General features: G+C 24.4%; 6 protein-coding genes and 1 long non-coding RNA gene across 9 annotated transcripts in view; 5 read left to right on the top strand and 2 right to left on the bottom strand.

Annotated features, from left to right (window-relative positions):
* The first annotated feature begins 740 nt into the window (after positions 1-740).
* LOC127289428 (uncharacterized) overlaps positions 741-25,481 on the top strand; it is a 49,584-nt gene continuing 24,843 nt past the window's right edge. Inside the window, exons 1-2 of the long non-coding RNA XR_007844164.1 lie at positions 741-1,412; positions 1,505-1,560. This is a non-coding gene — a long non-coding RNA (uncharacterized LOC127289428). The remainder of the gene's footprint in view (positions 1,413-1,504; positions 1,561-25,481) is intronic.
* On the top strand, positions 1,892-4,125 carry LOC127287316 (hexosaminidase D-like). The gene is made up of 2 exons (XM_051314199.1): positions 1,892-2,873; positions 2,942-4,125. The coding sequence occupies exons 1-2, from the start codon at positions 2,022-2,024 to the stop codon at positions 3,788-3,790; spliced, it is 1,701 nt and encodes a 566-aa protein (XP_051170156.1). The 5' UTR covers positions 1,892-2,021; the 3' UTR covers positions 3,791-4,125.
* Positions 4,467-5,793, top strand: LOC127288669 (YEATS domain-containing protein 4). The gene is made up of 4 exons (XM_051316306.1): positions 4,467-4,645; positions 4,776-5,057; positions 5,134-5,314; positions 5,382-5,793. Exons 1-4 carry the CDS (start codon positions 4,598-4,600, stop codon positions 5,552-5,554), a joined length of 684 nt encoding a protein of 227 aa, XP_051172263.1. The 5' UTR covers positions 4,467-4,597; the 3' UTR covers positions 5,555-5,793.
* On the bottom strand, positions 5,701-9,057 carry LOC127287107 (ceramide transfer protein). Its single transcript, XM_051313906.1, has 7 exons — positions 8,609-9,057; positions 8,430-8,549; positions 7,822-8,352; positions 7,114-7,281; positions 6,615-7,043; positions 6,404-6,533; positions 5,701-6,336 (listed from the first exon to the last, which is right to left on the bottom strand). Exons 1-7 carry the CDS (start codon positions 8,870-8,872, stop codon positions 6,209-6,211), a joined length of 1,770 nt encoding a protein of 589 aa, XP_051169863.1. The 5' UTR covers positions 8,873-9,057; the 3' UTR covers positions 5,701-6,208.
* LOC127289056 (uncharacterized) lies at positions 9,894-10,756 on the top strand. The gene is made up of 3 exons (XM_051316851.1): positions 9,894-10,089; positions 10,322-10,485; positions 10,580-10,756. The coding sequence occupies exons 1-3, from the start codon at positions 10,044-10,046 to the stop codon at positions 10,637-10,639; spliced, it is 270 nt and encodes an 89-aa protein (XP_051172808.1). The 5' UTR covers positions 9,894-10,043; the 3' UTR covers positions 10,640-10,756.
* On the bottom strand, positions 10,806-13,413 carry LOC127287458 (synembryn). Its single transcript, XM_051314436.1, has 10 exons — positions 13,220-13,413; positions 12,838-12,977; positions 12,634-12,740; positions 12,286-12,566; positions 12,056-12,222; positions 11,734-11,983; positions 11,522-11,666; positions 11,299-11,446; positions 11,111-11,230; positions 10,806-11,037 (listed from the first exon to the last, which is right to left on the bottom strand). Exons 1-10 carry the CDS (start codon positions 13,295-13,297, stop codon positions 10,911-10,913), a joined length of 1,563 nt encoding a protein of 520 aa, XP_051170393.1. The 5' UTR covers positions 13,298-13,413; the 3' UTR covers positions 10,806-10,910.
* LOC127286278 (gamma-aminobutyric acid type B receptor subunit 2) lies at positions 14,006-25,462 on the top strand. 3 transcript variants are annotated; one of them, XM_051312763.1, is made up of 19 exons: positions 14,006-14,365; positions 14,682-15,305; positions 15,388-15,525; positions 15,949-16,116; positions 16,211-16,386; positions 16,580-16,757; positions 16,839-17,072; positions 17,149-17,209; positions 17,631-17,865; positions 17,943-18,183; positions 18,405-18,527; positions 18,586-18,696; positions 18,808-19,032; positions 19,224-19,406; positions 19,471-19,573; positions 19,802-19,928; positions 22,158-22,690; positions 22,767-23,165; positions 24,523-25,462. In XM_051312763.1, exons 2-19 carry the CDS (start codon positions 15,003-15,005, stop codon positions 24,963-24,965), a joined length of 3,981 nt encoding a protein of 1,326 aa, XP_051168720.1. In that variant the 5' UTR covers positions 14,006-14,365; positions 14,682-15,002; the 3' UTR covers positions 24,966-25,462. The 3 variants fall into 3 exon arrangements, with proteins under 3 accessions (XP_051168720.1, XP_051168791.1, XP_051168649.1); XM_051312834.1 differs by having other exon boundaries at positions 14,006-14,443; positions 19,838-19,928; XM_051312692.1 differs by having other exon boundaries at positions 14,006-14,443.

Here is a 25,481-nt window from a genome sequence, read left to right as displayed (position 1 = left end):
CAAATTAGGTTAGAAAGGAGATTAGTAAATTTTTTCCTCGATTTTAACTCAATTCACTTAATATTCACTAAATATTATATTCTTATACGTTAAACAAATGTTTTGCTGATTATTGAAGGGAAAAATATTTTAGAGGAAATCATTTTTACGAATTGCCGACACTTGTTAATTCTCCACACGGAAACTATTTCACTGACTCAAAAGCATTCGATATTAAAACACAGAGTTTAATAGACGATTATTAATTACTTTAATTCATAAAAATAGATTGAAATAATTCAATTTATTGTACTGACTGTATAAAATTTACTTCAAAAGAATGGAAATTATGTCCCGCGCAAATCGAGAACCAGAAATATACTAAAGAGCAACGCGTACTTTGACCGCCATCTTGAAAACATGAAATGCTCGGCATTGGCTGATGAGAACCAATCAAATTTAGTAGCGTCCACCAAACAGAAACCTCCAAAATGTGACACTTTACAATAAATGGACAAATAATACTTTTTAATTGAAAAAATATGATTATTTTGATATAAAAATAAATTATAGTTAAAATATAAAGTAAATTTAAAACAATTTAGTGAATTTACTTATAGAAACATTTTTTTATTTGTATTTGAGACCCGATGGTAGTGTGAATGTACCTTTAAACAGGCTGGCCAATTGGGACAAACTTTTAGTTTTCAAGATGGCGGTTGTAGTACGCGTTGCTCGTTAGTATGTTTCTGGTTCTCGGTTTGCGCGGGACTTGATCTCAGTTCTTTGAAGTAAATTACATTCAATCGCTATAAAAATTGTATTATTTCAACGTTTATTACTAAAAATTGTGTTATTTAACCGTGTAGTAACAGTTTTATTATTGAAAAACTGAGTAAATCTCTTTCCGTGTGCAGAACTTAACAAGTGTTCCCAATTCGTAAGAATAACTTCCTCTTTACGAAATATTTATTTCCAATAATCAATCTTAAAAAATTGTTTTACTTTTTCCTAAACTAAAACATGTGAATATTTACAAAAATTGAGTGCAAATATTTTACTACTTTAGTTTCTAACCTAGTTTTGACCATGACCTTGAACAATCGCCATTGCGATTTTGGAAACAAAAATCGTTAAGTAAATTTTAGTAATTGTTTTCATCAGTGTAAGCCATTTTTAGATTAGTGAACGGGATTTTTAGAAAGAAAATTAAAATTTGTGTAATTCGCCAAACTTTGTTTGTGTTCGGTTTATTATTCGTTAAAAAAAAAGTGTGTTAAATTTTGAAAAATTAATATTTACATCAGTGCTGAAAGTAATTGTGATAAAAAAAAAAAAGTGGGTGTTGTGTATGTGATTTTAATTTGACACAAGGATTAGGCGTTATGAAGCAGCTCTAGGGGGAGATCTTGCACAGTCGAACAGAGTTAATTGTAAGATATAATTATTTTAAAAAACATTTCTTTTTTTACCCAAAATGTTTTTTATATGGAATATATTTATTTATTGTTAATATTTAAATTAGGTGATCGCAAAAAAAGTATTGCTGAGAGTAGCTGCAAGCTGCAACGTGGGAAACCGGTGAGTCTTTTAAACCCTCACATTTTAATAATTAAATAACGAGACGATAAAATTGACAATTGAAAATCGGAATTTCGAGTATTTTGACTTTAATATTTATTATTATCTTTTTATTTGTAATAAAGTATTCGGTTTTCTTCAATTGTTTATATTAATTATAGTGATAGTGTTACATTTTTACTAATAAATGAAGAATTGTATAAAAAGTAAGTATATATTTTTAAGGTAAGTATTTTTTTTAAATTTTTCATTCGTTTTTTTTTTTTTTAGAATGGAGGTTGGACTTAACCGACATTTTACATTTCAGATATTCTATACAGAATCCTATACGCGCCGCTTGAATGTTTACCTTCTTGTTTAGTGTTGATTTAAACCTTGGTCCAAATATGTGTTTTGATAATACAAGTGCAAGTAAAATTAGAAAATGAATATAATTATTTGATTAGAGAAATATGTAATAAATGACAAGAATGTCACATTTGAGAGGCCGAACATTAACTATTATTATAGTTGTTGTATTTATATTATTATTTGCTATTTATCATCTTCTCAGTAATGAGACACATGATGCATTATCATCGGGAAATAAAATTCGCTGGTATTTAAAATCAAATGATATGGATGAATTTATTGGAAATAAAAAAGAATTTGCATCATTTGAAAAATTAAAAGATAATTCAAAAAATATTTATGAAGATTCACCACTATTTACAGGACATAAAATTGTACATCTCGATCTTAAAGGAGCACCACCAAAAGTTAGCTATTATGATTATCTATTTCGTTTATTAAAAAATCTTGGTGCAACCGGTGTATTAATTGAATATGAAGATATGTTTCCATTTTATGGAAATTTAATTGACATTACAGCTGGCAATCATTATAATAGAAATGAAATAATAAATATACAAAATTTAGCCAAAAAATATGAATTAATAACAATTCCTTTGATTCAAACATTTGGTCATTTAGAATTTGTTTTAAAATTAGAAAAATATAAAGAACTTAGAGAAGTCAATCGATATCCACAGTCTATTTGTCCAACGCATAATAAAACGGAGACTATTTTATTTGAAATGATTGATCAAATAATTGCCGCTCATCATGATTCAAAATATATTCATATTGGAGCTGATGAAGTTTATCAAATTGGAGAATGTAATCGATGTATAGAAACAATGGCTAAAGAAAAATGGAATAAAAAAGAACTTTTTTTAAATCATTTGATAAAAATTTCAAAATATATTAAAAAAAATTATCCTCATTTGACAATTCTCACGTGGGATGATGAATTTAGAGAAATTGATTCACAGGTTTGTATTTTATTTATTTTTGTATTTTATAGTAAAAAATTTGAAATTAATTATTTTTTTTTCAATAGGATCTTATTGATAGCGGTCTACATGCATTAATTGAACCAGTTGTTTGGAAATACACAACAGATCCAGCTTCATCTCTTACGAATCAATTGTGGGATAATTATGCACTTGTATGGCCTAATATTTGGATAGCAACGGCTTTTAAAGGAGCAACTGCACCAGATAGATATTATACTGATATAGCATATCATGTGGAAAATCATCGACGTTGGTTGGAAATTATTGAAAAATATTCTACACGTATAAAATTTAAAGGTGCATTTCTCACTGGATGGCAGAGATATGATCATTTTAGTGTACTTTGCGAATTATTACCATCAGCATTACCATCATTGGCTGTTAATTTAGCTGTTCTTCAATCGAGTAATTCAAATAATTTTCCCATGGATGTTCCAACGAAAGTAATTGAAGCTCTTTCATGTGACAGTGGTATTTCATTAAATATTCCCGAACCACAATATAGTTGGACAAATTGCGCTTATCATGGTGGATTAATTTATGCAGCAATATTAAAATTATTTTCCATTCAACAAGAATTAAATAAACTTAAAGAGGACAGTACATTTAAAGGATGGTTCACATCATATAATATAAAATATTCATTTTCAAATCCTAGTCATGTAGATCGTGCTGTTGCTGATATAGATAGAATAAAAATGGAATTGATCTATTTAGAAAAAGAAATAAGAATAGCGATGGATAGTATTTATGATGATTATACAATTAATGAATGGATTGAAACTTATCTTTTACCATTGAATGATGATATTGAAAAAATGGCAAAGGATAAAGAAAAAATTTTAGAAAAAAATGTTTGGCCAAGAAGGCCACTCACAAAATCGGAGTTATAAAAAAAAAAAAAAAAAAAAAAAAAAAAATTGGTAAATATTTTTTTTTTAATTTCAAATTTACCATTTTTTTTTTTATTTATAAAAAAAGATTTCTTCCCTAAATAGAAAAATAATACTTCCAATTTTTTTTTAGACAAATAGAAAATATAATTAAATTTTCTATCCTACATATCAAATTAAAAATAATTACAAGTTAAATTTTTTTTTTCATTTTAGCGATTTTTAAATATTGACAGTGAAATTTTTATATAATTGCAAAACATCTAAAAGATGTTAATTTTAGTTTTTTTTTTAATTTACACAAGTTTTTGACTTGTACAATAAAAATTAGAAAATAATTTATCATTTTTTAAATATAAGGAAGCAGGTCATTGCTGTGATTTAAAATATATTATTGATATTCACAATTTCTTGCACGAGTATAAAGTAAAAATAAAATATAATAAAACTTATGTAAGAAATTGTACTATGAACAAGTAAATATATAAAATATTGATAACATTAGTCAATAGTAATAATAATAATAATATTGAGGATATAAATAATTATTGTTATAACAATTATATTGTGTGTATGCTATAATAAAATTTTTAATTAAAATAATATTTGTAATTTATTATTTATTTCTTTTTTAAATTACACCGCCACAATGCGTTACGCTCGGTATAATTCGGTAACTTTACAAGTGGATCTTACCCACCCCTGATTATCATTGTGCTCAGTGCTATTACAAAAAACATACAAAAACAAGCAAATATTTTTTGTATTTTGTTGTGATTATTAATTAAGTGACAATAATATAATAATATGGGAACCAGTACTGAATTTGGTCCTGATTCCGGAGGAAGAATAAAGGTTTGTAAACAAAAGATGATTTATAACCTCAAAAAAAAAACAACTACTAGGTTAAAGTATATATATTATTTTAATTAATGTAATTATTGTTTTGTATTTCTATTTATATTATAATATTCTTTATATTCAGGGTCTAACTATTATAAAACCAATAATTTATGGAAATATTGCTCGTTATTTTGGCAAAAAACGTGAAGAAGATGGTCATACACATCAATGGACTGTTTATGTAAAACCATACAATAATGAAGATATGTCGACATATGTAAAGAAAGTACATTTTAAATTACATGAAAGTTATAATAATCCAAATCGAATTGTCACAAAGCCACCATATGAATTAACAGAAACAGGTTGGGGTGAATTTGAAATTGTTATTAAAATCTACTTTCACGATGCAAATGAACGTCCAGTAAGTTTTTAACAAAATATATATGTTTATAAATAAAAAATTATAATAATAATAATAAATTAATTATTAATTTTAGGTGACAATATATCATATTTTAAAATTATTTCAATCAACACCTGAAATTCAATTGGGAAAAAAGAGTTTAGTTTCGGAATTTTATGAAGAAATAATATTTCAAGATCCAACAGCACTTATGCAACAATTATTAAGTTCAACAAAACCATTAACTTTAGGTGCTTGGCGTCATGAAACCGATTGTGAGTATAAAATAAAATTATAAATATTTTGAAAAAAAAAGAATATTAATGATAATTTTTTTTGCAGTTGAAGCTAAAAAAGAATACACTTTAAAAGCAATAATGGAAGCAAGAAATAAAGTTAGAGGAGAAGTTGGTGAATTAAAAGAAAAATTGACACTTGCCAGAGAAACAATTGCAAAATTTAAAGAAGAAATTTCCAAAGTATCAAAAACAAGTGGAGCTCTTTCGGTCTCTTAATATACTTTTTTTTAAAAAAAGTATTTATCATAAATTGACTAAGTATTAAACCATTTTTTTTTTACTTTTATATTAAAAGTAATAAAAAAAAAATTATTTTTACATCTAAATAGTTTTTAAATCAAAATATTTAATCAAAATGTACATAAACCTGCAACAGTCTTTATTATGATTCACCATTAGTGATCTTACATCCATAAACATATTTTTACATAAATAAAAATAATTATTAACTCGAATATTTAATGTACAGATTCCCGTTAATTATTTATCAATAAGTATATAGGTTTATCCTTTTTGTACAGATGGACTTTGACTTTAATATTTAAAAAAAAAAACAAATCACAATTCTCTTTGTTCAAATGAATTTTTTGTTAATATGTTAATGACAACTGATAAGTAAATTGTATAAAAAAAAAGTATGCAAGTTTCATATTCTTATCCACATTGTTTACAGAGAAATTAAAAAAAAGAAATAATAATTTTTAAGAGACTAAAGAACATTTTAAAAAAATAATGCAAAAATATTTTCTAATTCTCTCTGGATTAAAATGGTTTCACTTAATAGTGTCATAAAGAATATATATATATATATATATATATATATATATATATTATAATTAAATCATTATAATCTGCGAGAATTTGAATGTATTAGAATGTAATTGGCTTGTTTTCACATTGCTCCTTACAGAAACTTGTAAAGCGTTTAAGAAATTTGGGATATTCCCTTTTATAAAGAGCACGTAACACTGATGATGGTGCCCAGCCACCGGGGTTAACTAAAACAAATAAATTAATTAATAACAAATAAATTTTACAAAATAATTATATGAAAAAAATACTAACCAACGGAGCAATACGTTATTTTACATGTAATATCTTCCCTTCTGATTTCTCTATCTTTTGGTGGATCAATTACAGTTTGACAAACCAAACAAACGGTTAGATAAATTCTAACACATTTATTGACATTGGGCTAAAAAGAATTATTTTTAAATTTCAATTTTTTGAAAATTTATATATTTTTCTTTTTATTATTAAAAATAAAATTATTTACCGGATGATCTGGATATTCTGTACTGTGATTACAAACAATCCAAACATCTTGATTGTCTGGATCTTGATCATCTGGTACTTTACGCATATGCGACCAAAATAAAGCATCTCTTTGACTTGCTGGCCAAATTCTTTTATGTGTTTGTAAAAACACTAAAGTATCCTTTGATATTGTTTCAATAATCGACATATCCTCTAATGTTGATTCCCATCCACTTCTATATTCTGGACTGAAAAATATTTTGCACACCTCGTATCCAGTAACTCCTTTAACTACGTGGCAAGCTTTTAAAGGATCTACAACTAAGCCATCAGCTTCTTCTTCTCGTCTATACATACGCATATCACCATCTTCAGCAAATAACATCCAACTTCCTGCTCCCATTCCAAGTCTCGCATAATGTAATTGTTCCATTGTTATTTTTTCTATCTATAAAATTAATTAATTTTCGTGAGAAAAATTTTTTGTCTCTTTAAATTTATTTTTTTAAATTAATTACCTCAGACCAAAGTCGATGCTTAATTGCAGGAGTTGTGGAAGCTGTGGGAAGTACAACTGATTTTTGTTTTAAACGATCTTTTAATAAATTTTCCTCTTCAATTCTGTCTAATCCTGTTTCGACAGCATCGTAAAATTCCTCGTCACAAAGTGCACTATGTGGACCCTCCTAATAAATTAAAAACACATTGTAGTAATTTTATATCAGTGATTACACAATTGCAATTTTTTGCATAAACTTACATTTACAATAATGGAAAGAGTTTTAAACATATTTTAACAAAAGTTTTTTTTCTAAATTAAAAATAATTTAATTTTTTTTAAAATTTAAACTAAAACAATTGACACAGAATAAAAATAACGTCACTATCGCGCAACTGTCATCGTAATTCTACTTTCTCCACGTGGATTATTTTTTCATTAGTATTCACAACATGATATTCATGAAATAACTGAAAATACACACACACACACATACATGCACAAAGGAATTACTACAAAAAAATATAATTAGAAAAGTGTTAATGTTCCAATTATAGAGACATTATTTGCAAGTCAAAATTAAAAACTACGAATTTATTATATTGAAAAATTTCTTACATCATAATTGCAAATAAATTAAATATTATTAATAATTGGAAATAATTTATGAGGTAAATAATTATCATTTTTTTTTTTCGCAGAAAATAAATAAAAATTTTCTATTTACCTCATAATCTGGACCACCATGAATAAGAACTCGTGGTCTTGGCGATTCGCCACTTTGTAATGTGACTTGATCCTTTAAATTTTTATACAAATCATGCATTCTACGTTTTTTTTCAACTTCTTTCTCCCATCTTCGTCGCCATGCATCTTCTCTTTGTCCCATTAATTCAACGCAATGTTGTAATGTTGCAAGTACACCTTCACTTGTTGCTTTAAATGTAATTGCTTCACCTTTAAAATCCACTGATAATTCAGCAGGATTAAAATTTTTTTCACCTTTATCGCCTGTAAAATTATTTTTACTAACATTTTTTGAATTCTCTGCACAATTATCAAAATATTTTTGCAATGTATCTATTTGTTGAATTAATATATCCTTAAAGGTTTCAATTTCGGCAAGTTTTTCTTTTAAACTTCTAACACCACGTTTACTAAAACTACCAGCACTTGTTGTTGATTGGGTATTTGATATTAAAGAAATTGCACTTCCATGACGTTTTAAACTATTTTCACTACCGTATCCCGACTCTGACTGTTGAAAAGAGAAAAAAAATTAATTATTAATTAATTAAAAAATTAAATTTTTTTAAAAAAGATAGAAATTATTACCTTGTAAGATTTTAAAACATCAACCCAACGTTGTTTATCCTCAGGTGTACCTGCTCTTAAATACCAAACTAAACAATCATTCACAGACACATCAAATCTGCATTCGTCAAATTCATGAGCCTAAAAGAATTTTTAATTATTAATTTTGTTTTCCAATTGAATTATAGATAATTATTTACCTTTATATCTGCTTTAAAAAGACTTATGGATCCTCTACAACCAAAACCACTGTCTTGCTCCGATCTATAGTAAGACAATGTACCATTTTTTAAAACAATAAATCTACTTTGCCATCCATGTATATAATTTGTCCATTTTGATAAATTTCCTTGAAGTTCGGGAATTACAACTCCATCTGATCCTTCTTCATCAATATCATCTGCATCTCCTTCAGTCTCCTCAATTTCATTCGTATGTCTGAATGTTTCTGTTTCATTAGCCATTTTTTTTTTCTTTTTGTTTGTTTCTTAATAATCAAATAACCAAATCCGTTTAAAATTTGACGTCTTTTTTTTAATTATTTTGATTTCATGTCACTTTTAAATTCCTTATAATTGAGAACGCAATAGACGTAAATGAATAATAAAAACGTCACAAGGTATATTAACCTTAATCATAAATGTAAAAAAAAAAATCTTCAGTGTCCTTCATAAACTGAAAATAATATATCAACATTGATAAAAGAACGTAATACACTAATTTTTAATAATGACAATGCTCCACCCACTTGTTATAGTCATTCAAATTAATTTTCATTTCCATATTGTCATTGACAATATTTTGTTGAACAAAACTTTCTTGAGAATCTTTAAAAATGAAAATATTAATTTTTTTTTAATTATTAAAACAATTTTTGACTATATATTATATTAAATTAAAGAAAAATTAAAGAAATAAATTAAAAACAATAAACATAGGTTTACTGCACTTGTCAGCTTCCATTGCATTTGGCGTCTGCGTTCTTAGTAAAATTTTAAATATGTATTTAAAATTTGTAATATATATTTACTTACACAAGAAATAAACTCATCACTTTAAATAAATTAATTAATTATAAACGAAAACAACACTGGAGTTATTGAATTTATATTTTTCTAATGTTAGTTACGTCATCACTTTCTATATAATTTATTATTATATTTTAATAAAATTTAATTACACTAAATATGCAAACTTAAATATTACGTATATAAACGCGATTCTATGTCTCTAAATAATAAGATAAATTAGATAAAGCTTTATTAGGCATTAATGACAGGTGTAAAAACTTGGGAAATGTTTTAAGAGAAATATCCAATTAAAATTCAATTTCAAAAGTAATATAATCGGTTACTTTCACACCAATTCTAAATTTTCAATTTTTTTTTTTAGGTTAAGTTCACAATAATTAGGCTGCTATCACAAATTTTTAGGTTGGGTCTATGGGAAAAACCAATCAAAACGTGAAAGCCCAAATTGCTAGAGGTATGGAAGCACCTTAAAGAACAAAAAATTGGGATCTGAAGAGAAGTCTTCACATTCGTGTTTTAAATAATCAAGTGATTATTTAATTAAAGATTAAATTTTGTTATAAATTATAAACAGTAGTTCTAAATTGTTCAATTTTTTTTCAAAATGTTGCAAGCAGCCAGACATGTTATTCGAAAAGTATCTCAAAATGGTAATTGATATTTATTTGCTAATATTGATTAAATAAATTTCTTTCAGTTTTATCAAAAATTAACATTATTTTAGAAACTCTATGATTAGAATTTTAATTAAAAACACTGAAAATTTTTTTTCCTAACCTCAAATCAAAGTTATGTAATAGGTTTCGGAAACGAATTTTTGCTGTCGTTATTTCTTAATGGAACTTAAATTATTATTTTAAATTTGTATTTATTTATTTAAAGGAGTTCGCTATTCATCTCATGGAAAAATAGATCCTAGACGACCTCATATGAATGAGCTTCCAATTCCTCAAGGATGCTGGCAACAAAATTATAATGAAAAACAAAAAACATATAATATGCAATTAGTAGCAGGCCTAGCAGTTTTGTCTGCTACTATTGGATATGTATGTATTTAAACTAACGAATGTTTACATTAATTTTTTTCTATTCATTTAAATTAAAAAAAAAAATATTAAACAATTTTTTATCTCTTTACAGATAGTACAATCAGATCAATTTTTCTTCAATGCATTTCCACCAAAACTACCAAAAGAATAAATGGAGGATTACAATTTTTTCTTTTTTTCACAGTAATAATAGTTGTGTACTTTCTATATAAATATAATGAAAATAATGTTCTACAATTGTTGTCAATAAATTAAAATTACTAGATTATATTTAATTGTTGATTTATTTTTTATTTTAGACAAAATTTTGAATACAATTTAATTTTAATTCTCATATATTTCAGTAAGTTGGGGATTTACAAAAATAAATAGTATATGTAAATAAAATACATAAATAAATGCAAGTGAAAAAAATTGAAAAATTAATCGGAGTCTGATGTATCGGAAGATATTTGTTGTTTAGAAAGATTATTTTGTAATTCAAGAACATGTTCTATAGCTACTGGTTTTCCATCTTCACCAATTCGACAAGGTTGCACTATTCCCTCTCTAGAAAGAGAAAAAACAAAATTTTTAAATCTTAATTTTTTATAATTAACAATTTATTAAAAATTACGTGTACCTTGTTAATTTATCAACAAGTCCTATTAATTGCATAACTTCATATTCTTTTTGCTCTTCGCTCATTCCTTCAAGTGGATTTGGTTTTGGTTTTTCATAACATCCCGTAACTGGATTAATTCTGGCAATTGATTTAGAAAATTAAATAAAAATCTACATTTAAGGAAATTTAGAGAAAAAAAAACCTACTGTTCTTTGTACTTTGAATACTCTTCAGTTTCACTGTCTTCAGATTCTGAAGAGTAATTAGTCTTTGGTTGCTGATTACCTAGCAAACCTTTATTTGCAAACATTCCTGCTGCATTTCCATAACCCGTATACTTTATCATTCGATCAACTGTTTAAGGAAAATTAAATATTTAATGTTATAAAATTAAAATTTATAAAAATTAATTTTTTTTTTTATAAATACCATTTTCTTTGCAAAGGATAAATAAAAATTCTGCAACTAAATCTCGTATTTCGGTTATTGGTGATGTTAAAAGTTGACATAATTTTGCTTTTATGGTATTACCTTCCTCGGGTCTTTTCATTACATCTTTTAAAGGTGGTAAAATCTACAAAAAAAATAATAATAATAAGTAAAATTTGAAAAATAAAAAACTTTCGAAAAATTATAATTACCTCTAGACGCATAAATTTCCTTATTAATCTTTCTTTTTCTGCTAATTTGATTAAACAGGACAAAATTGGCGTGAGATTTTCTATTAAATCTATTTTATATTCTAGTTTAATATCTAAAAGTTGGAGTAAAACTTTTATTACCGACATGTCCATATTTTCATAGACATTCGTACAATTATCTTTTTCTGCTGATTCCATGAGATATGAATAACTTTCTGGTGGAACCTCTGTCAATAAATTAATGATATTACTGGAAAAAAAAGAATATTTTAACCTATCAATTATTAAACAGCAAATATTAAATAAATTCAAAATATCAAACCTGTATAGTTCTTCTCTTTTCATTTCACATTCACAAAGAATTAATTTCCGTAAAATTGATACTAAATTATTATATTTATTTTTAATTTCATCATTAAGATCTTCAACGTGAATATATAAATTAAAAAGTGTTTTTAAAATTTCACAAGCAAAATTTATGTCATCTTCCTGTAAAACAATTTTATATTTAGTATTAAATATAGTTACAATTATGAAAAATAAAATAATTACCTTTATTGGACTTGAATGAGATGATATTTCTTGTAATATTTTTATAAGACATTCATCGCCATTAAATTGATTTTTAACTATACTTCTCGATGAAATATTTAAAGCAGTTACCAAAAATAAAATTCGAACATCAAATAATCGCATTTCTTGTGTAAAACATTCAATTGGATTATTGATACGTTCAATAAGTGATGTTAAATATCTAGTATTTACTATCATTTTTTGTACCTTTACACTGTTAAATAACAGATTACAAAGTAATTTTTGTCCCTCGAAAATAACTATAGAAGAAAATTTTTACAATTATGATTTGAAAGAATATAATAAATATAAATTAAATTAAATTACCTGGTTGAGGTGGTTGTTCCTTATTTATTTCTAAAAGGCTTGCATTTTTTAATACAGTATTAAGATTTTCTTTGGTAATAATATTATCCAAGTCTGTTTTATCGCGACTAAAAAAAATATTTTAAAACACTTTAAATTATAATTAACTATTTAATAAAATAGAAACCTACTTAAAAATTTGAAAATTAAATTATTATTACTCACCTGAGTATACGAAGTGTTGTTAAACATTGACTATGAACTATTGAATAACTATCATTTAAAAGATGACAAAATAATGCTTGCCAAACATCCAGGCGTATATTTTCTTTATTTAATTCCTCAAATTTTGACTTATTTCCATACTGTCAATATATATTTTTAATTATTATTTTTATGGAATTATTCATAAAAAATTATTATTTAAAATTTTACAGGCAAAATATTTATTCGAAAGAAAATATATTTATTTATAATTGTCAAAAATATTTATTTAGATTTATAGTGATATAAAAATATTTCTGCCAATTATAAATAAATTAAAAATATTTTCTTTTGGATAAAATTTCTAATCGAAATTATTATTTTTTTTTTTTAATTAACTTACATTAATATAAAATTGTTCTAAACTTTGTTGTACTTCTTCTGGAGTTCCAGCGATAATTTTATTAAATATATTATCCATTTAAATGTGATAAAAATTCAATTTTATTGTAATTGTTTTTCTAATTGTATATAATAGAAACGAGATGAGAGGCAACAATTATAAACAATAATTTAAAATTTACTTATTGTTGACTGAAAATGACAGAAAACTAACCAAAATTAATAGAAACAATGGCAATGTTGCCAAATTTCAAGCTTTATAAAATTCATAAGATGTCAGTCACTAGCCAATAGTAAATAGTGGCGGGAATATGTAATTTTTTTTGAAATTAGATTAAAAAAATTTTTTTATTATATGTTTTCATAATGATTATTTTGTTTTGTTAATTAAAAAATTAATTTTTTTTATTTATTTACACATAAAGGCTTTAAGTTTACAGGAATATTAGTATTTATTAAAAAATTATTGATTTATAACCTAAAAATCGAATAATTCCTTTGGAACAATTTTTATTAATTTTAATAATAAAATATCAATTAATCTAAATAAAAAACATTTAATTTTTATTTATTTTTTGAAAATATTCACTTTTTGGTTACAATATTTTGTAACCAAAAAGTAAATATACGTCGGGAGTTTGATGATCTATTAAAATTATTATTCGCGGACAAAGAAAAATATGTTTGCTCGAATTTTTTTTGATAACTTGGCCAAATTTTTTTCGTTTTATTATAAAATTAAAAGTTCATTGTACCTATACCAATATGTATAGAACAGATAACTGCGCAAGACCGACCCTATACTCATTTGCTCAGCAAGAGCAATGTTTCTTTCGTTAAATGTGTGACCTCTCAACCCTCGAGGAAAATTCTCCCCTTTACTGTGTTCAGTGTTACAATCAATATAGAAAAAAAATTTTTGCGACTGGCAAACAAAGTGATTGAATTAAAATGATGACAAGTTCATCGGATATTAAAATAAGAAACAAAGAAAAGAACAATTGAATTTCGAAAATTCATTGGCTATTTAAATTCTGCAACTATATAATAATAATTTTAACTGATTCGTGAAAGATCGATTACTGGTGGTTGGTGCTGGTGCTGCTGCTCCTGCTGATGTTACTGTTATCGACCGCCATGAGAAAGTGTAATTTTTTTTTTTTTTTTTTTTAAATAATCATAATTTTTTTTGATTATTTTCTAATTCTTTGAGAAATATCGATTAGTAAGTTGTTGTTATTATTGAATTTTGATTATGAAATTGATTCAACTATTTTTTTTTTTAGTTTAAATATTTAATATACTATTTTTAAGTGTCTATATTTATATAAATTTGCTAATTAAAAAATTCTGCATATTCTTTTAAAATAATTTTTCTTTTAATAAAATTCAGATATTAAAAATAAAACATTTTTTTTTTTCATCAAAAAATACTTGACTAACGTTTTAATTTTTAATTTCAGAATTGAACTTCAAGGGTATTTGTGTGTCTTATTAATTTTAGAACAAAATTATCAATGACAATTCTAAAATGAAAATGATGATCCAAAATTAGATAAATAAATTTTGGAATTGAGAAAAAAAATGAAATTTTTTCTAAATGAATTTGATGATGACATTTCTTTGGATTTATAATATTGGAAAACTTGAATGAATCTGAAAATTTTTTATAATGTCATGATGATTATTATTATACAATATATATCTATATATATATAATTGAATAAAGTAATTTAATGTTTGATGATGAGAAAACCTAAAAAAATAATCTGATATTTGGAAAAATGGCCAGCAGCAACGTTTCGCTGGGACATCGAAAGCATCGGTTGCTAAATTTATGCATCCAATTTTGTATTGTCACTTTGTGCCTAAATACAATATGCTATGGTCAAAAACCAATAAATCTTGGTGGTGTTAAAAGAAAAGATGTCTATATTGCAGGATTTTTTCCTTATGGAAGACATGTTCCTGAAAGTCATGTTGGTCGTGGTGTTATGCCATCTGTAAAACTTGCTGTTGATCATATCAATGAAAATCCTGCTATTCTTAGAAATTATCGATTGCACATGTGGTGGAATGATACAGAGGTAATTTTATTTTTTTTCTATGTTAATTAATATTTATTATTATTTGTATTATAAAATTATTTTTTTTTCGAAATATTTACAGTGCAATGCAGCTGTTGGAGTTAAAGCATTTTTTGATATGATGCACAGTGGACCTCATAAAGTAATGTTGTTTGGAGCAGCATGTACACAGGTTACTGATCCCATTGCTAAAGCATCAAAACATTGGCGATTAACGCAGGTAAATTTTCTAATTTACAAAAATTAATAATTAATTAATTATCAAATTGAAAAAAAAATTATTTACGTATCAAAAAATTATTCAGTCAGCTATAATTGTTTCAAATTCAGAAATTATTTATTTAAATACAAAAATTATTGTTTTAAATAAAAATTATTTGATCCGAGTAAAAATTGTTTGGCCCAAGTAAATATTTTATTTGATAATAAAAAAATTATTTGAATGATAAAAAATTGTTTGAATAATAAAAAAATTATTTGAATGATAAAAAATTATTTGAATAATAAAAAATTATTTAATGATAAAAAATTGTTTGAATAATAAAAAATTATTTGAATGATAAAAAATTGTTTGAATAATAAAAAATTATTTGAATAGAAATAAATTTATTTTCAATTTAATTAATTAATTTTCTAATTACAGCTAAGTTATGCCGATACGCATCCTATGTTTACTAGTGACAGTTTTCCAAATTTCTTTCGAGTGGTACCATCGGAGAATGCATTTAATGCACCACGTGTTGCTCTATTGATGCAATTCAATTGGACAAAAGTTGGCACCATTTATCAGAATGAACCTCGATATGCATTGGTAAACAACATTTTTCATCAATTTTCATTTTTTTTTAATAAATTTTATAAATAAAATAAATTGCAATAGAAAATTTTTTTTAAATAAATTTTAGGCTCACAATAGACTTGTTGCTGATTTGGATGATACAAAATTAGAAGTAATTGAAACGCAGAGTTTTTCACTGGAAGTTACATCGGCATTGGAAAAATTAAAATACAAGGATGTTAGAATTATATTGGGAAATTTTAATGAAGGATGGGCTCGTCGAATTTTTTGCGAAGTTTACAGGTATTAAAATTAATTCTTTCTTCTTTATTATTTATTTTTCTTTATTTTTTTTATTATTTATTAATTTTTATTATTTATTATTCTTTCTTCTTTATTTTTTTTATTATTTATTAATTTTTATTATTTATTATTTTTTATTTTTACTATTTTTGTATTTTTTTAATTACAATTAAAAATGGATCCCTTTTTCCAGACTTGGAATGTTTGGCAGAAAATATCAATGGGTAATTATGGGAACTTACGCTGAAGAATGGTGGCTACGTCCAGGTGGCGGTTGTGCACCATCAGAATTATCAGAAGCATTGCATGGAACAATTTTGACTGATCTTCTTCCTTTAGCAACAGAAAAACAACTCACAGTTTCTGGAATTGTAAAAAAAAACGAATTATTTATAATTTATTATTGCAGGTAGAAAAAAAATAATTCATTGGTTTTTTTTTTTTTCATTTAGACCCCAGAAGAATACAGACTGGAATATGACTCAAGAAGAGGGACTGAATACTCAAGATTTCATGGCTATACTTACGATGGAATTTGGGCAGTAGCTTTAGCAATTCAACATGTTACAAAAAGAATACGACATTTTCGTAGAAATCAAACAGTAGCTGATTTTCAATACAGAGATGCTCTTTGGGAAAAACTTTTTTTAGAAGCTTTGAGAAATACAAGTTTTGAAGGAGTTACTGTAAGTATAAATACATAAGTGCTTTTTGAACTATTTTATTAATTAATAATTAATTTTATTAATTTTTATTTAACAGGGTCCAGTGCGCTTCTATGATAATGAGAGGAAAGCGTGTATTTTACTAAAACAGTTTCAAAGTGAGTATGATTTATTTATTTATTACAGCCCTTAATCATGGGGCAATACATTATTATAAAATAGTAACAATAATATAAAAAATAAAATATAGAAGGAAAAAGAAAATTAATTTAATAATAATTTTACAGTACAAATACTAATTTATTTATTTATTTTTTTTATTGAAATAAATCCAACAGTCACTTGGACCAATTACAGAATTATCAAATATCAATTAATATAATAATAAAAATAAAAAAATTAATTAAAAATATAATTTAAAAAAATAAAAATTTAATAATAAAAAAAAATAGTAATAAAATATTTTAAAATATGGCAAACAATATTGTTTATATTTGTAAAAATAATTTAATAATTTTTTTTTTTCTAATTATATTGATTATATTTGTAAAAATAATTTAATAATTTTTTTTTTTACAGGCGGAAGTGAGGTGAAAGTTGGAGAATACGATGGTATTATGGATAATTTAGATTTAAGTAAAGGACATCCTTTACTGTGGCGTGGTAGATCACCACCAAAAGATCGTACTGTTCATATTACTGAACATTCAACAGTCAATATTAAAATATATGCTGCTCTTGCTTCAGCGGCAAGTGGAGGAATTGTAATGGCAGTTGTATTTCTTGCTATTAATATTAAGTACCGAAATCAGAGGTATTTATTATAATTAAATAATTCCTGAAAATATACTTATATATATTAATTAATTTTTTTGGGAATATTTTTTACAGATACATAAAAATGTCATCACCCCATTTAAATAATCTAATTATTGTGGGATGCATATTGACTTACAGTAGTGTAATTTTTTTGGGATTAGATTCACAATTATCAAGTGTCACTGCATTTCCTTATATATGTACTGCCCGAGCATGGTTACTGATGGCAGGTTTTTCCTTAGCCTTTGGTTCCATGTTTTCTAAAACTTGGAGAGTTCATTCCATATTCACTGATGTAAAACTTAATAAAAAAGTAAGGGGGAAATATTTAAACTTTAAAAAAAAATAGAAATTGATTTTTAATTTGAAAAAAAGTTTATTTAATTTTTTTAAACAATATTCTATGACTCAATAATAGATATTCAATTGCAATATTAACTGTTGATTTTTATAAAGAAATAACGCATTTTATCTCTCAATAATTATATATTTGCTGTGTAAATTATTAATCAATTTTTTTTTTTTAAAAAACAGGTAATAACAGATTATCAACTTTTCATGGTAGTGGGAATATTACTGTTTATGGACTTGATAATTATGACAACGTGGCAAGTTGCTGATCCTTTTTATAGAGAAACTAAAGAGATGGACGCATATGTAAGTATATTTGCAAATTTTTTTTTTGCAAACAAAAAGAAAATTTTTTTGTTTTCAGCCACATCCAGCAAATGAAGATATTATGATAATACCAGAAAATGAATACTGTCAAAGCAACAGAATGTCCGTCTATTTGGGAATTATTTACGCTTATAAAGGTCTTTTAATGGTGAATAAATTTTTTTGTAATTTTATTTTATTTTTTTCTCAAAAAAAAAGAAAAAAAAAAATTTTTTTTTAATTTTCGAGAAAAATTTAATTTCTCTTTTAATATTTCCAGATCTTTGGTGCATTTTTAGCATGGGAAACACGTCATGTCAGTATACCAGCATTAAATGATAGTAAATATGTAGGTATGAGCGTTTATAATGTTGTTATAATGTGCATCACTGGTGCAGCAATCAGCATTGTTTTAGCTGATAAGCAGGATGCCATGTTTATCATGTTGGCAGTATTTATCATATTTTGCAGCACGGCCACTTTGTGCCTCGTATTTGTTCCAAAGGTACCTGATTTTTTGTATTAAAAATTTTTATATTAAGCATTTTTGTTGCAAGCTTAAAAATTTCCAGTAATATTCAAATTTTCCCATCGTCCGAAAAAAAGGTCCAATTCGGAAATTTAATTTATTCTTTTAGGAGATTAGTTAATTTTTTTGAAAGATTTTCATTTTAATTGGAATTTTTATATGTTTAGATTATAGAATTACGAAGAAACCCACAAGGTGCCATAGATAGAAGATCTAGAACAACTTTAAAACCAATGTCTAAAACAAGAAAAGATTCCACTATTAGCGAATTGGAGGATCGTTTAAAAGAAGTAACGACAACAAATCAAAAATATAGAAAACAACTTCTTGACAGAGAATCGGAATTGCAAGTAAGTTTTAATATTTTGTTTTATTATTTCGATTTTGTTAATTTTGTTTTATTTTTTTTTTCAGATGTATTTGAGAAGGCTCGGTGATGATGAATTAGGAAATACACAAGAAATTATGATTAGTAGGCTTCACATTCCAAGACAAGATGTAGTGATAAAAAAAGAAGGTTAAACAATACTTGTTATTAGTTTATTAATCAGCAATATTTTCTAATTATTTTTCTATACACTAATATTATTTTCTAAACTAATATTTTTCTAAATTTCTATTTTTCTAATTATTTTCTAAATTTATATTTTTCTAAACTAATATTTTTCTATTCTCTAATATTAATTTATTCGCTAAAAAAAAATGTCACTAATTAAGAGAGTATATTTTGTAAAAAAAAAATTAGGTCCATCTGTGAACACTGAGACAACTGATATTTCAGTTTCTATGTGCAGTTTGAATTCAACAACTGTTCTATCTCAAACTGAAGGAGATTACGTTAACGTGAGCTCCATTGAACAACACCTCATTAAGTGCGTCAATGCTTAATTTATCTGTTTCACTTTATAATAGCCAAGTGCACGGAATTAATTCATTTCGTATGGACTATATTTGTAATTGCAACTTCTATTATGATGTTCAATATTAACAGATGCATAAGGAAAATTTTGAAATATTAGAAACACTTTTTTAATAACGGAAATATTCATTTCTACACTGAAAAAAAAAATTATTTGATTAAAATAATTATTTAATTCAAATAAATATTTATTTGATAAAAATAATGATTATTTAATTCAAATAAATATTTGTTTGATAAAAATAATAATTAATTAATTCAAATAAATATATAGTCGAGTAACCGATTATTTCAATCAAATAAATTTTTTTTTCATTGTAAAAATATGAATATTAATTATTACTCAATTAATTATTTTATAGTAGTTAATTTTAATTACTTAATTTTAATTAATTAATATTACACTTCTGGGCCGAAAGGCTGAAGCTTAATTAATAAATAATAATAATTAATTAATATTAATTAAAATAATAATATGAAAATACAAAGTTCAAAATTTTATGCATTTGTTTACAATATTGAACATCAAATATTTTTTGCGCGTGATTTTATATATTTTCAACATCATAAACATCATCATGATCATCATTTATCTCATTCATTTTGGCTTCCGATTAACAAAAAAAAAATAATAGTAAAATAGGAAATTCAAGTCAAGTTTAAATTTTTTGAAAAAAAAAACGTACTTGAGTTGAATTTCCCATGTTTGCAGTCTTTTTGCTTCCAACTAACAATAATAAAAAATAAGGGCATGATAAGGGAATGCTACCGCAGGGAGTTTATATCAGTAGGCTTTTCAAAAGCCTATATATTGTATAAAATTAAATGAACAATAAACGCAACAATAGTGGGGCATGCTAACAATCATATTTCAGATTTTCATCTTTCGTCTATTTTTCATGTGTCTCTAGTATTGTGTACCAAATATTTACTATTTTTGAAAGTTATTTACTGCTTTATTTAATTTTCGCTTCATTTTATTTTTTTACTATTCAAAATTGTTTTATAAAAATTGATTTTTATTTTTAAAAAATTTTTTTTAATTTTTTTAAATTAACATTTTTTTTTATTTTCTTAAATTAACCTTTTTTTTCAATTTTTTACATTAACATTTTTTTTATTTTTTTAAATTAACATTTTTTAAAAATTCAAATAGAAATAAAATTGAAAAAAAGCAGAAGGGATTTTTTAATGAACTTTAAAAATATTAAATATTGTTACGACATGGCCTATTGTTTTTTTTTTTTTTTTTTTTTTTTTTTTTTGAGATGTTTCTCTCATTTTAATTGTCGCTTAAGTGCATCATTAGTTTGACAATTTTTAAGTAGTTCTTACAATGTCATTGTAGATTCTTGTTGTCAAATATTTTTTAATTTAAAACGTTTTTTTAGAAATATACAAAAGTTCCTTTTTTTCATAAAAAAAAAACTAAACTAAACTTTCGCCAAACATTTTTTTTTTAATTTCTCGAAAATTGATTAAAATTTCTTTTTTTAAAATCAGTATTGAGAATTAAATGACATTAAATAGAGAGTAGAGGAGCAATAAACTTGAGTGTAAACAACACGTGTCCATGACACTTTTCAAAGAGAAGTTGTAACAATAAATTTAACTTTCTAAAGGAATGTGGCCTTGTGAAAGCTTACAAAACGGATGTATTTAAGAAAAGAAAAGAAAAAAAAAAAATGTTTGACAATTTGAATTACTATTTATATATGTTTGGATTGAGTATGCATTTACTATAGTTTATTGATCTTTTTTGCAATGTCCTTGTCTGAATCTGAGTCATTAATAATATACAATTAAAGAAACAAACACTGATAAAATATAAAATATTATATATTTTATCAATAAGAAGCGATAAATTAAACAATTGAAATTTTCTATCAAATTCCACATTTCTCTCCTAAACACTTTTTTTTTATCCTTTCCGAAAAGGTATTAATTTCTCAATATTTAATTTTTTTTCATAAATTTTATTTTCTTTTTTTTTTTTTATACAATTTCCAAGCTTACTGAAATAAACCATCTGGAGGTAATTTTCATTCCTTTTTCCTTTCCTCTCTTATACTTGTTGCTTTGTGCATTTCGCATTTTAGCAAAAAAAAAGCGATTTGTGACGAATTAACTACAGACAAAATCATTCATCAATCCTGAGATAGTCCAGTGGTGGGTTTTCCAGGAAGAAGACGATGCCCAACATCAATATGAATGGAGTTACAGAGATAAAAACTGGTATCAACGATCAATTATCAAATGAATCTTCAAATCAAATTTATTCCGAGGATGAGAATTGTCGTTCAAAATATAAAGAAAAATTAGAAACTGAAATTAATGGCGATATGAAAGAACAACAAATTGGAGAGAAAAATAAATTAAAATTCACAATTGGCAATAATAAATTAATGGAGGATCAAAAAAGGAAGAAGAAGCAGATTAAACATCAAGAATTATTAGAAACTAATGACAATTCAATTATTTCAATGTTAAACAATAAAGTTGATAATTGTAATAATGGTATTGTTGAAAAAACAAATGAATATAAAAATAAAACTGATATTATTAAAAGAGCAAAAATGCCAACGCCAGTGATGTCGAAAAATGTTTCATTTAATGCATTCACCGATGAAGAATTGTGGGAGAAAATTAATACGAAACAAAATACTTTATTCCCACCATCTGGAATGCAACAAAAACATCGATGTTTAATAACTGGTAAATTATTTTTTATAAAATAGAAATTTTTTTATTTTCGAATTTTATTATATATATTTTCTTTCTTTTTTTTCAGATGGTTCACGAACAATGACTATACCTTCGGCTTCCGCGGCGACACAACAAATATTTTTAAATAAAAGAAGATGTTCAGCAAAGGACAATGAATTGGTGCATTCACATCACGAATTGTTTGATAATAAAAAAAGAAGAACAAGCGTTCCAACAACAAATACAATTAGCTATATATCAAGCGATAATATATCGACAAAAATTGATGACGATGAGGAAACGTTCAATAAACATTATGAATGTGGACATAAAAAAACAGCAATTGCTGGTTATCGATGCGAGAAACATGGTGGACGTGGTTATAATACTTCTAAAGAATCAACAGTAGCAATATTCAGGAAACCTAATGATGCTTATAATAGTATTAGTTCAACAAGTGTCAATGCCAGTTATTCAGATACAGGTATTTTTATATGCGATGCGCTTTAAAGAATTTCATTCTTCATGCATGTCACATATTTTTTGGAATTATTATTTAAATTTTTATTAATATCAAAATAATTATTTGTCGCGCTCCAAAAAAAGGAAAACAATTTTTTTTCTAAAATTAATTACTTTTAATATTAATTCTTTACAAATTCAATTATTTTAAATTATTTTTCAATTATAAATTTTATGAAATTTAAAAAATTAAAAAATAAATAAAAAATCAAATAATAAAATTACCGAAAATTTAAAAAATTTTGAAATTAAATTATTTTAAAAATTTTTGCATTTGAAACTTTTTTGGAATTTAATAATTTCAGTTATAATTCATTTGAATGTCAATTATTTTTAATGATTTTTTTATAATATTTAAAAATATTTAATTATCTGAAAACATTTTTGAATTATTATAAAAATTTTAAAGTTCAATTTTTCTTTTTAATTTTTAATCAAATTCTTCAGCAATAGAAATTACCAAAAAAAGAATTGCAATTCAAAATCACTTGAATTAAATTATTTTCAAAAATTTTTTAAAAACTTCTAAAATTTAATTATTTCTAAAAAAAAAATTTCAACTGTAATTCTTTGAAAATTTAATGATTTTAAATGATTTTTATAATAGTCTTGAAATATTCAATTATTTGGATTTTTCAATTAAAAACTTTTGAAATTCAATTTTTGTCTGTAATTTCTGATAAATTCTTTTAATTAAAAATCACTTGAAGTTGAATTAATTTCAAAAATTTGAATTGTAAATCTGAAAATTCAATTACTTTCGAAAAATGTTATCTAAAAATTATTTCCAATTTTTGTAAAATTTATTTATTTTCTGAAATTTAACTTTTGAAATTTAATTATTTCTGAAAATTTCAACAATAACTCTTCGAAAGTTCAATTATAATTGATTAAATAATATTAATAATAATAATATTAAAAATAATTATTTTTAATATTTCTTTGAAAATTCAATTATTTAAAAAAAATATTATGAAATATTGGAAATAAATTTTCTTGATAATATTCTTATTGAATTATTATTAATAAGAAATTAATAAAATTGATTTAATATCTAATAACATTAATAATAATTATTAATAATTATATACATATATTATTATAATATTATATAATTATTATAATTATTAATAACATTAATAACATTTAAAGTAAAGTATTAACTAATTAAATTTAATCAAAATAAAAATCGACTTTTTCGTCTTTTTTTTTTTGGTACCTTTCTTCAGACAGAGAAAAAATATCAAAAATTGTTTTTAATTTGTATAATAGATGATTGTAATTATAATGAAACTAATTTTGTTTTTTTTTTTATATAGAAAAATATGATGATTCATCGTTTATACAGCGCTCTGTATCGGAGAGATCAAGGGAAAAATTTATAAAATGCAAACATCACGGTGGTGGACCAATTTCTACCATGGTGACAAATACTGCACGCAAATGTAGACACAATGAATCAAAACTGAATAGACACGTACAGAGCACACCTAATGTTTATAGTAAATTTAATAATCCACGTGGAAGAGTAGGAATTGCATCAGTAAGCGGTGGTGGTGGACGTGCAAGATACAATAATATTAATGAATCTCAAATTTTGCACAGTGCATTGTCAGATGGTGAACTTTTAGATTTGACAATTTTGCCAATTTTTCAAAAACTTTTAACTCAACGATATAAAACAGCTCGAAATAATTATGGGGCCAATGTCGCTAGTTGTCCGAATATATCAATCAAATGCGACATTGTGGAATATCTTTAATAGTCAATCTTCAAATTTCACTCACATTAATTATTAATGCAGAAAAAAAAGAGACTTCAAAAAAAAAAAAAAAAAAAAAAAAAAAAATAAAATAGTTGATGGTTATTATTGTAAACGGCATTTTGGTGAAAAAAAAATATTAATATTCCTTTTTTTTATAACTGTATAAAAGAATTCAATTTGATTATTTTTTTTTTCATGCCGTATTTATAATTTCATTGCGACTTTCAAATTCTAAATTTTTAATAAAAGAAAACAAAGGCTTTAAAAATGAAAATTCTTGAAAAAGTTTTACTATTTCACAGTCAGTTTGCACAAACCTCTCTTATTAAAAAAAAAATGGAAAAAAAAAAGAAATCTTTCTAGAAATTATAATAATAAGACTCGAAATGATTTACTTACTTGTTATAAGCACTTATATATCTTACAGTTGCAATTTTTCTGTACAATTATTATACACATGTTTTTTCAATGAACCAATAAATAATTTTTTTTAATATTGTCTTTTTATTATGC

Source organism: Leptopilina boulardi, unplaced genomic scaffold (genome assembly GCF_019393585.1).
Source record: "Leptopilina boulardi isolate dan_hultmark-lab unplaced genomic scaffold, ZJU_Lbou_2.1 LbouV2_1, whole genome shotgun sequence".
Lineage (NCBI taxonomy): Eukaryota > Metazoa > Arthropoda > Insecta > Hymenoptera > Figitidae > Leptopilina > Leptopilina boulardi.
This window is presented reverse-complemented; position numbering and strand designations above follow the sequence as displayed.